General features: G+C 41.9%; 1 protein-coding gene across 5 annotated transcripts in view; it reads left to right on the top strand.

Annotated features, from left to right (window-relative positions):
* FGD3 (FYVE, RhoGEF and PH domain containing 3) overlaps positions 1-12,290 on the top strand; it is a 93,956-nt gene that overhangs the window by 64,793 nt on the left and 16,873 nt on the right. For all 5 annotated transcript variants that reach the window (XR_010441764.1, XM_064723716.1, XM_064723717.1 and 2 more), the window contains 7 exons: positions 2,524-2,662; positions 3,457-3,515; positions 5,065-5,211; positions 5,882-5,974; positions 7,868-7,947; positions 8,333-8,363; positions 8,850-8,951. Coding sequence is in view for 4 of the 5 variants with exons in the window: in XM_064723716.1 (XP_064579786.1) it covers positions 2,524-2,662; positions 3,457-3,515; positions 5,065-5,211; positions 5,882-5,974; positions 7,868-7,947; positions 8,333-8,363; positions 8,850-8,951 (651 nt within the window). In the remaining variant the exon portion in view is untranslated. The remainder of the gene's footprint in view (positions 1-2,523; positions 2,663-3,456; positions 3,516-5,064; positions 5,212-5,881; positions 5,975-7,867; positions 7,948-8,332; positions 8,364-8,849; positions 8,952-12,290) is intronic.

A 12,290-nucleotide genomic window follows, 5' to 3' on the forward strand; every position in this document is an offset into this window, starting at 1 on the left:
GAAGGAAGGGCTGGCAAGGAGTGGGTTAAGCTGAACAGGGAGCACAGCTGCCTGCCCTAAATGGGAGGACTGTGGCTGGGCCAGCTGTTGGGAATCAAGTAATCCCCTGGCAAGCTGGGAGAGGAGAGGCCCTGAGTGGAGGTTTAGGGCTGTGTCAGAGACTCAAGACAGAAGTTTGGAGAAACAAGGACTGGGGGAGGTCCTTTCCTGCCACGCTACTGCTCCACAGGACTTTTCTTACCCTTTTTTTGCCTGTACCTGTCCTGCTCCCACTAAGGGCACACACACCTGTGTTTTGCTGTCCTCAGCCAGTGGCAAGCCATGACTTTCTGCAGGGTAATCCATTTGGGACTGTTTTCCCTACAGCACAGGCAGCTCCCTTCTCTAAAAGTCACCTGTCTCTTCCCACCAAGGAGCTTCCAACATAAATGATGTATGTCACCTGTTGGTCTACACCGGTTCCAGACCATGGGCAGCTCTGCTGTTGCTTGAGCAGAACTCTTGCCAGGCAGTGTGGGCACTGGTGATGCAGGCAGGAGATGTGACTCGGAAGCCTGCTGATGACAGAATTGCACTGTAGGTTATTTAGTCACACTTACACAGCACCTTTTGCTCTGTTGCTCGGTGATTATAGCTGCAGGAGGCAGAGATTGGACCCAGAATTCTTAGTCCACTTATTTGACATATCTCTCAGAAGCCACTGATAGTTTTCAACATACCAGTTGAAGTATGTTGTGATCCTTCAGGGATGCACTGTCTACCTAAGCTGCTAATGGAATAGTGTATATATAATATACAGCATTAGGCATTCACTGTTACTAATTATGGTAAATTAGGGAAAGCAGAAAACAAAAATCAAATGTTACTAATAAGTTGATGACTGTAACTTATCAAATTTAGTCCTTTGAATTTCTGGAAAGATAGCTAATATTTTTCTCTCAGACATTCATCCCATTATCTCCAGTTTCGCTGTGAGAATGGAACGAGTCAGCAGTGTGGTGTGGGCTGGAATATTTATGAGGAAATTGCAGATACTTGAAAGAAGTTCCTTTCTCTGAGAAATACACAGTGAAATTAACATGGTTATAGAGAGGTTGTTTACATGAGAGCAGACCACATTAGTGGGCTGATGTAAAAATAATGCTGTGTAGAAGAGCTTGTGTGTGTCTGTGGTTAACATGCTGCTGTGGAGTCAGATTACATCACTAGCAGAAACTTCCTGTGTGCTTTAAAGCAAGTTACTGGTTCTTACTGAGATTCTCATCTCTCCTCTTTTAAACGAAAATATTCTTTTGCTTCACGAGATGCTGTGAAAACAAGTACACTGCAATACTCAGTGCCATTGTAAGCAGAGCACTTTGGTGCCTTATTGGATGATGTTTTGTGTAACCAGACTCAAATCTCCTCCCCTTCTTGGCCAAGTGAAAAAGGAGCAGAATTTGAGAGAGCTCTGCCTCTCAAAGCTGATGTGTGAGCAGCGTGCCTACTGCTCATACAGTGAGCTCTGGCAAGCAGTACATTCCTGGGGGCATTGTGATTTCATGAAGTTGGGAGAACAATGGTGCACAGGGCCATGGATGGGAAAAGCTTTTCTGAGCCTTCTGAAAGAAGATAGTTGCATATCAGCAGAAAATGCCTGACATGGGATGAAGATTCACATAAAAGCTGCCAGCTCTGATATCTGCTATCAGGCAGCCCAGCTCTGGAGAGGCTTGATCGTAGGCCAGTGATTGAGGCTGAACAAGGCCAAGTGCCAGGTCCTGTCCTTGGGTCACAACACCCCTGCAGCTCCAGGCTGAGCCAGAGGGGCTGGAAAGGCCCTGGGGTGCTGTGGCAGTGGCTGAACAGGAGCCCAGGTGGGTAAGAAGGACCAGGGCACCTTGGGCTGCTCAGCCCTGGTGTGGCAGCAGGGCCAGGGCAGTGCCCACCCCTGTGCTGGACATGCTGGGGTCAGTTTAGAGCCCCTCGCAACAAGAAAGAGCTGCAGGGGCTGGAGTGTGTCCAGAGAAGGGAACAGAGCTGGGAAGGGGCTCAGCCTGGAGAAGAGGAGGCCCAGGGGGGACCTCTTGGCTCTGCACAACTCCCTGACAGGAGGGGGCAGATGTGGGGTAGGCTGGGCTCTGCTTCCAGCGAACAAGAGACAGGACAAGAGGAAATGACCTCAAACTGTGCCAGGGGAAAGTTTAGATTGGATATTAGGAAATATTTCTTGATGGAGAGGGTTGTCCAGCCCTGGCTCAGGCTGCCCAGAGCAGTGATGGAAACACTATCCTTGGAGGGATTTAAAAGACATGCAGATGTGGCACTTGGGGACTTGATTTAGTTGGCCTTGGCAGTGTTTTGTTTATGTTTGGACTCAATCATCTCAGTCTTTTCCAACCTAATGAGTTTGTCGACCTATGATGGCTTGAGAAGCTTCTGTACACTCTTCTATCTGTATGTGCATGGTCATTTTTCATTCTGTTATGCACCAAAGGCAGAAAAAAATCAAACCCTCCTGTTCTTGCTTTTTCTCCATTTCAGAAACAGGAGGTGTGTGGAAACCTGACTTTGCAGCATCATATGCTTGAACCAGTGCAAAGGATTCCTCGTTATGAGCTTCTCCTGAAGGACTACTTAAAGAAACTTCCAGAAGAATCTCCAGACAGGAAAGATGCTGAAAGTACATGTAAACGCCTCTCTGTCTAAAAGCACAATGAAATCCTGGGCAGTTTTTCTTTGTGTATTCAGATACTTACAGCCAGGACTATGGTAGAAATGGAGATTTGAATTAATCAAATTATTACCAAACAAAGGGATTTTGAATGCTTTTGGAGTTGAGAAGAAAAGGGTTGGAATACCTGCTCTAGGAATGAAAGCAGCTTTGGCAAACAAGCAGTGACAATATGTTGAAGTTTGCTGTAGTAGAACATCTAACTTTTTTGTTTACTCCATTGTGTGGCTAAGGACAAAGACAGGAAGACATCCTTGCAGTAGCCAGAGGAAGAAAGGAAGAATGGTTTTAAATTTGTATTGTGTTTAAATGTGTATTTCTTGCCAAGAAAACCAGATAGACTCTGTTTATATGGTGAAACAGGAGAAGTGGTCTTCTCTTGATTACAAGGAGTTTTTGCTCTCAACAAAAAGAGTGTCCATATCACCATAAGCCGGCAATCTCTGTGTTAGGAAAACAATCTTAAAAATATGCTTGAGAAGACTTAAGTGAAACTTGACTTTTAATAGGTGATTCCTAGAAAGTGAGGGTTCTTTGTCACTGTGTGCTTTGGCTCATCTAGATTTTTAGGAGAGAAAGATGAAACATAGATCAGTTGAACAGGCAGAACTGATTGTGTCCATAATTGCTTATGTATCATCAATTTTGAAGGAAAAACTACTCAGAGAGGTGAACCTGTCTCCCAAGGAGCTATTAAAAGATATAATCTAGAGAATGCATAACTGTTGGTACCTTTATTGCAGAGTCACTGGAGCTGATATCGACAGCAGCAAACCATTCCAATGCAGCCATCCGGAAGATGGTGAGTAGCAATTCCAGAACGGAATTGTTGATCTGACTGAAACACTTGGCTCAACTGAGGGCCTTCCATTGCAACAGGCTCAGCACGGTAACTGGAGAGGAAAATCTGCCTGTCACTCAGGCTTTAAACATGTGTTGGATGTCTGAGTCCTTTTTATTGCAAATGCAGTTTTCTGTGGCTCGTTCGGCTTAAATTCCACCTCCCTCATTCTTAAGGACCCAATGAGTTGAAAAAGGAAGTCTTCATAAAACTCGTTATTTGCTTGTCCTTGAAAAGTGTTGGAAGTATTCCAATTAGACCCATTCACAAGGTGTCCTTGCAGATTTTCACACTGTTTTTTTAGTCCTACAGTTCTTCAACAGAATGAAGGTTGCTTTGATTTGATTTTGGCCCATCTTAAGTGCACAGAATGTGCATTTTGCATGCATCAGTAGCTTCAGAAAGCTGTGCTTCAAAAGCTGGGCAGTCAGATGTGGAGATTTTGGACATTAGCACAGGTTTTACATATAGAAGAACTAGTGCATTACTGTTAAAGTAAATGGGCTTTACAGCTGCAGATGTTATCCCTTTGGTGCACCCAGGTGTCTCAGGATATTTTGTATCAAACAGACCTGAAATGCTGTGTATCTGGCTTAGGTCCAAGATTTATGTTCACTTCCCTATCAGACCATTACTTCCTCTCTCAGCTGGTGGGCACACCATGAGACCATGTTTCCTGTGGCTGCTATGGGGAAGTAGCCAGCTGATGTCTGTGTATTTCCAGTATGTCTGAAAGCATAGTTAGGAAACCGTCTGTTTCTATTTGAGTCTGGCATGTTCTCTTGATAAGGATATATTTTGGTGGAAATTTTTCTGGTTTTGGGCCTCTTAACTCCTTGGAGCTTTGTACAGTATCTCTGCTGATATCAGGAATATGAAACAACTTGTTGGCTCATTGGTTTCTGTGTTGGTTGCTTTTTCTGTTAGTACACAAGAACACATTGGAAAAGGCTGTTATAATAATTTTGCTGCTTGAGGTCCAAGCCAGACTGAAAGGAAAGTGAATGTTGTAGCAATATCCCCAAAAGTTAGTGGAGGGTTGAATTAATTGTTGGCTGCTTACTCTTGTTGTAGTGCAGTAGAAGAAATAAATCATGCTTCCATTATTTGGTAGCGTACAAGTCTCCAGCTTGGCCAGTGATTTTATTGGACATTGCTTCTAAAGTTCCAAAGATTAATATTTGGACTTGATGATCTTAGAGATTTATTTCAACCTTTATGATTCTATAATACATATTTAGCGTTGAATAGTAATAGTCTAAAAGTATCAAATAAATTTATCTCAAAGTGTCATTAAATGGCACAATCCAAGTATAACTAATCCAGTATGACAAATCCAGAGTGGGGAATAGCACTGAACAATATGCAATGCATTTTAATATAAATGCAAAGCTATAAGACTGTTTTCTTTCAACTTACATGCATTTACCACAGAAATTAAAGACTGGAAAATAGACCACATGGAATATTTTTTTTTAAAATTTAAATTGCTGGATATTTGTACTGGCAGGAAAAGATGCACAAGCTTTTGGAAGTCTATGAGCGCCTGGGTGGTGAAGAGGATATTGTTAACCCAGCCAACGAGCTCATTAAAGAAGGACAAATTCAGAAACTTTCAGCAAAGAATGGCACAGCACAGGATAGGTATTTATTCCTGGTGAGTGTTTCAGCTGCTCTATTTATTATTTTCAGGGCTGTGCTCAGGTTGGATGGGCCTTAGAGCACACTGGTCTGGTGGAAGGGGTCCCTACTCATGGCAGGCAGTGGAAGGAGATAGGCTTTAAGGTCCTTCCAACCCAAGCCATCCTTTGAATCTATGATTCTGTGGTATGTTTACATCTTCCCAAGCTTAAAGACAAAAAGCATTCACTAGCTGAGCCCAGCTACTCCTTCTGAGCAGCAGTTTTCTCTTGTAGTTTTTTCCTCAAGGATTTCCTTCTTTCTTTCATACTGTGCCTTTACTGGCCCAAAGGGGTCTTTTCCATCTCCCTCCTCAGAGGCTGAGTTTTTGCAGAGTGCCACAGGAGGTGGTTTCCAGCCAAACCACCTTGCTGCAGGAGATGGCCAGCTCTCACTGGCACTGGGAGAAGAGCTCTCGTGCTTTCAAGGCAGTTCAATTCAGAGGGAGATGCAGAAGGGAGAAGTGACTGGCTGAGGTGTTTCTGTGTGCCCACTTCTCTCAGTAATGATCCATCAGTCTCACTTTCACCTTAAATCTCTTCTTGAGAGCTATATCTTAGAGTAAAACACACCAGAGCCCTAAACCTTCACAGTGCAAGCTGTGTCTAGCATGTAACTGCCTAAGTTAAACTCTTGCCTCATTGCAGTTTAACAGCATGGTGCTGTACTGTGTGCCAAAACTGAGGCTGATCGGCCAGAAGTTCAGTGTCCGAGAGAAGATGGACATTGCAGGACTGCAGGTTTGCATCTCTTCTTTCCTCTTTTTTTAATGTTGTTGATAGCTTTGGATCCCTGCTGAATCTAAATACATAACATTGCATGAATGTAAAAATATAGTAGAATTCTAAAACCCAGGTTTGGATCACTTTGGATCAATGCAGTTTTTCCATGACAAGAAAGATCTGAAGGTGCTGGAGTGTGTCCAGAGAAGCACAACAGAGCTGGGGAAGGGTCTGGAGCACAAATCTGATGAGGGAGCTGGGGGGATTCTGGAGATAAGGAGCAAGACCTTCTCGCTTTCTACAACTGCCTGAAAGATGGGTGTAGCCAGGTGAGGGTTGGCCTCTTCTAACGTGTGACAGGATGAGAGGAAGCGGCCTCAAGTTGCACTGGGGGAGGCTTAGGTTGGATATTAGGGAATATTTCTTCACTGAAATGGATTTCCAGCCCTGGCACAGATTGCGCAGGGAAGAATTGGAGTCACCATCTCTGGAAGTGTTCAAAAACCATGTGGATGTGGCACTTGAGAACATGGTTTTGTGGTGAATGTGATGGTGCTGTTTTGATGGTTGGACTTGAGGATCTTAAAGTTCTTTTCCAACGTTAGTGATTCTATGATTTTATCTCTTTTTGGGTTTTTTTGGTTGGTTGGTGTTATGAACCAGTTTAACACAGAAGACCATAGGAAACTAAGCCTCAGCGAATAAAATGGATCAAACCCAGAAAGGTTTGAAATGTACCCCAAAACTTGATTAAAACCAAATGAAGTTCAATGTTGGTGCCAAAAAAAATGATATATTTTATTTTATAGTAAAAGAGGCAAAGAGAAAGAAAGAGAAAATAAGGACAGAAATAGAAAAAGAGGTGTGTATGGGTGGGGAGAAAGGGAGAAGGTGACACCAGTTGGGTGGAAACATATCACCCTTCCCAGGGTCCCTACAACATCTCATTGCTCCCCTCCATCTGTTATTCTTGGTGGTGAGGGTCCCACTGCCACCTGTTGCTGGAAAGTGTGGAATCCAGCGGATTGAGAAAATGGTTTGGGCCAGGTGGGAGCACCCACAAGCCTCCCCTGAGTAGGGCACATTTGACACTGTCCTTTGCAACACTATGGATCTGTTGCATCATCTCTGGTGCAGGGTCTGGGGACCCCTTTGTAGGGGGGTGTTTGATGGACCATGACTCTGCTGTCCTTCATGTGGATGCGGTTTCTGCCAGGGTGAGGGAGCCCAGAGCTGAGCTCCTCTGCACAGCGGCGAATGGGTGTTCACTGCTCGAATCAGAGGCTTTTTCATCACACACCCAAAACCTCTCCTCCCACCAGCCTTTGGTGTGAGGGTCTGTTCCAGCCTGGCAGCTGATAGCCCTGGGGCTGTGACTTCCACCCTGAGGGTGCTAAGCTTGATCTCTCTCTGAATGTGTTCTTCTCCCCTAAGTCACTTTATCTTCATCAATGAGCAGTGTAGGGCTCCATTCAGGGTTTTGGTGGTTTTCTCTGCATCTGTTGTACGGTTTTGCTATAACAAGCCAAAGTCTTTCATGAAGATGTTTAAGACATAAATTATAGCATTTCAGTCTCTGACAGCTGGGCTTATGAAATTTTTATAAGAATCATTCAAAAAGGGAGCATAGTAATGGTGACTGTGTGACATGTTTGGATTGAGAGCCTTACCTTGTTCCCTGGCTGGCACGCCTACCCCTACTGCCATAGGTGTCTGATTGGTGATACAGACACACGAGTTGTGCAACAAGACAGGTAACTATGGAAACAGTCCCTTATTTTTTCTACTTCTGTACTTTATTCCAAATGATCTTTTTGACTAAGCATTTCTAAGAATGACTGTATTTCTAAGTCATTAAAAATGTTGGAAAGACAAGTTCAATGAGTGAAAAAGTTGATGTGCTTTTTCCAGGTCCAAGAAATTGCCAAGCAAAATGTGGCTCATACATTTTCCATAACAGGAAAAAAGAGATCATTGGAACTGCAAGCCAGGTATGATACTTGTTCTGTCTTTGAAGGTTTGTGAAATTGATCTACAGGCTGTGCTAGTGTGACAGAGCTTTAAATTACGAGGTGAGCAGCAGAGGTGGGTAACAGATATGTAAGAGAATGTTGGTCCTAAGTCAAAGTGTGTTGATTGCCTTTATTGAATGCAGTGTTTATAGTAGTGCCTGTAGGGTCCGCTGTGTCAACAATTCAAGTATTTTTGGCATTTGGTAATAATTGCTGTGAATAATTATCAATAATGTTTTTTAAATAGTGGGTAGCAAAGCTAAAAATCTAATGGATATAAAGGTGTGAAGCTGTGAATTGAATTTACTGAAAATATTTTAAGTAGAACAATGATGTTTTCTCTATTTTGCTTTTGTTTTAACAGGACAGAAGAGGAGAAGAGGGAATGGATTCATGTTAGTACAAAATACCAATGATAAGGAGGGCAATCACCATGCAGGCAGCAGTTGAAATCATCTTTTTGGGGTTCTGAATTAATGTGGCTGTGCAGGGAAGCTGGGTGGGCCAGTGTGGTGGAGTTGCTCTTGGAGAAGTGTGGAGCTCAGTCAGGGTCCTGGTGCTGACCAGCTGGCCCCAGAAAGTATCTGGGGGCTCCAGCTGGGCTCCCCTTCCCTGCATTCCTCAAGCCCGCTATGAGAAGAGACTGAGGCACCAGACCTTGTATATTCTTCCAGTTTGACTTGTAGAAATACTGTCTGATAGCAGTCTTAGTTTTTAACTGAAACAATAATGGGTTTAACACCACCACTTAAGGTTTTTAAGTTTCCCTTTCATTTATACAACTGTAAGCGTTTTTCACCAAATAGTAATCCTGCCAATCTTCCTATGAGAGAAATTTTTTTTTGTGATGCTTCTTATCTTTGTTGACATCTTTGTCTCAGGTCATTCAAGCCACTATAGAAAAGCACAAACAGAACAGCGAGACCTTCAGAGCTTTCAATAGCTCTTTTTCACAAGAGGAGGAGCATCCTCCTGATTCCTCAGTAAGTACCAGTGCTTCATTCTCCTTTGCCAGAACAGTTTTACCAGCAGTTGAGACTTGCACAGCTAACTTTAAAATAGTGAAGTCTTGTTGTGGATTTTTATATGACATTACAGGGCAGTAATCTCCATTTCTCTGGCTTTCAAATGTGTATCAGCCACAGTTAGTCAGCTGTGCAGATACAGAATAAATTACCCAGGACAATTCAATTGCCTGAGACCCATCACCATGTTTTCCAGGCTGGTGGCTTTTTTTAGCAGAACAGGTATAATTCCTCAATGTTATAAGTGCTTAGCAGTCTGGAATGTTATTTGTGTCCCTGAGAGATATTATTCATTACTTTTCCCCATCTCATCAGAGATGCATTTTGGGATTATTTATTTGATGTTATTTTATTATTATTTAAAGTATTTTAAAGACTCGGAAGGAAAATTATGCATTTTAAAAGGATCTTGAAATACTGTTCTTCTAGATAGTAAATATATTTCAGAAAAATACTCTTCAACTGAATATGTAATATAGTCTTAAAAGTTTGTTGTTTCTCTACAGCCATAAGGTATCACTCTGTGTTTGCTAGGAATTTTGTTTTAGAAGTATTGACATCAGGACCGTATCTCTCCATTCAACTTGAAAATGATGGTGATAACCTTAGCACAGGCATTTGCTACAAACTAAAGAGGAATGGGGCTTCAGAGAGCAAAATGTTTAGGAATATCATATGGTGCTGCCTATGACTTTTATGACTTCACATGGTGGATCTTGGAGCAGAGGGAGAGAAGGTCCATCTGCAGAGATTGAACTTTGGGAGCTTTTTATCTTCCCCATTCCCTGCCAACTAAATTGTTTGTTTGGGGTTCTTTTGTTTTGGTACCTAAACCATTTTTGACATCTCTCCTTGGAGATTCAGGACTGATTTGGTGACTCAGATAAAAAATCTGGATTTTTTTGTCTGCCTGATTTTCCAGGGGCCTCAGGAGAGATGTTGGATATGCCTTTCCTCCCCACATAGTCAGATTGACAGTGAAGATCTTCTCAGCACTCCGTAGAGTCTAGAATACTGCTATTGATAGCTGCCAGCAATGAGCCATTTTCAGAATCTGGCGTAGTTTACTTATCCTGAACTATTCATCAGCTAAAAATACTTGGGGAAAAAAATAGAAAATAGTCAATTCATGCCTATATTTTTCAGTTAACTTATGGCTGCATTCACAGCCAGGCTGCATTCAGAGCCCAAATAATGAGTAAACTAATAAACACATTTCTTTCTATGTAATTAAAACACAGCGTCTGGTCAAGTTCATTATTATTATCTTACTTTGTAAATTCAATTTGATTTTGCTTCTGTGTTCATGGTGTAGCCTCCTACTTATATTCTACTCTTCATAAAAGCCAACCAGAGCAGGAGTCTGGTTTATCCCTGGCTGTGATATTAATGCAGTCTGTACTGTAATTTCTTTAATGCCAGAATACTAACTTGCATTTTTAGGAGATTATCTTCTCTAGATAATCAGCTTTGAAACTGATGTCACAGCTAAATGTGACAGAAATTGCTGTCAGTTAAAACAGGTAAAGTATTTCTGTAAGGAAAACTGGACAAATACTGAGAACATTCTAACTGCAATACACTGCACTAGGTAGCATCCACCAGACATATCATCTATGGAACACTGGGCAGCAACTTTAGAGGGAAAAGTGACCCTTGTTTTTCTCTCAAGAAATGGATATGCACTCATGGATTCCTGTCTGCATCTGTAACAGCCACTAGAAATTAGCCTGTGCAAAAAGAGTCAAATTGGTTTTTTTCCATCCTTGGCCATACATTTTCTCTGTTAGGGTGCTTAGGACTGGTTGCAGTTCATGACCACTGCATGCAACTCTGAACATGCTTGTGTGGTAGCAGTAGTAATTTAAGAAGGATTTTTACAAAGCTTTAGGGTTCCTTTGTGGTTTAGTTCCTCCCTTTTCACCTGCAGCATTTTCAGGCTGTGTGAAAGGTGTTTTTAAAATCATATAAAAGTATTCCCAAGGAAAAGGACCTCTTTCACCACTGCTTCATCTCAGAAGAGTTGGAGGCACCTGGTGTGGTGATGGACCCAATTTGTGCAGTCTTGGAAGGCTGGCAAGGAAAGGTGCTGCAGAGAGCTGAGCTCTGTGGAAGTGACATCTCTAGGATCTGAGACTGAGAATGCTTCTGTTAGTTAAATCATGAATGTTAGATGCTGCTGTTTCTTTCCCCATAGATCTGAGTGGTTCTGACAAACATGTCAATAACTGTATTGTTACCAGCTCTGAGACAGTGAGTGGTAATGGTAATGTAACAGAGGGAAGCCCGTTTGAAATATTTTCCAGGTAAGAGTAGAGGGTATTTGATTTTTAGCCCATTATTCCAAATAAACAAACAGACAAGGGGATCTGAACAGGCAACTGGAGTAATTTACTCTTTTCCCTAAATTTGCTGGGGATTTTCTCAAGCTCTTCTTCAAATCTTGTTTTTCCTCCACATTTTTCTTTTTCCAAGTGCCATCACAGCACACAGATGTCATTTTACTAGGCAGAGTAAAACTCTGGGTTGATTAGGATTCCACTGAAAAGAGCCCTCTTTGCAGAGGACTGAGGAACAGATGATGTGAACACCTCAGGGTTGCTGGGTTTCTGCAGAGGCAGAAATAGCTGGTTAGAGCTGAGTAGTGATGCTTCCCTTAATTCAATTGTATTCCCTTAGGAAGTGCTCTAGGGTGGGACAGCTCTGGTCCCAGGGGATGCATTTGCTCCTTTCCTTGTTCTAAAGAGTTGATTGATTGTATTAGAATATAAATAGACTCAATGAGGCATCAGAATGAATAGCTCTTCAATTTGGCCACTCAAACAGAGATTAAACCTTCTTGCGTTAAAATGAAATGAAGCCAGAGTGCCAAAATGCACTGGCCATTTGGATAATCTTGAAATAAGAGATGTTGTCTGATTGGCAAAGGAAGAATGATCTATGGGTATAACAGGAGAATTTATCATAAAGAATCTGTTAGTTTGAAAACCTTGTGTAAACTATCAAATTCCCTGTAAATTCATTTGCAGGTAAGGTGGTTTTCCATTCTTTTTAGAATGTAGCCTGTGATTTTGGTACTCAATGTACAAAGCTTATTTGCACTTTATATCTATTGAATACTATTGAATGTATATATATATGGCTTACATATAGATATATGAATATTATATATTAACTCTGTAGGAATATATATATAGATATACAAACGTCTGTGTGTATTTAGTACATCTACATCTCCATAACTGTATAAATGGAGATGCCACTTCACATTTATTTAGGGATTGAAATGGATTACGA

Source organism: Zonotrichia leucophrys, chromosome 12, assembly GCF_028769735.1.
Source record: "Zonotrichia leucophrys gambelii isolate GWCS_2022_RI chromosome 12, RI_Zleu_2.0, whole genome shotgun sequence".
NCBI lineage: Eukaryota > Metazoa > Chordata > Aves > Passeriformes > Passerellidae > Zonotrichia > Zonotrichia leucophrys.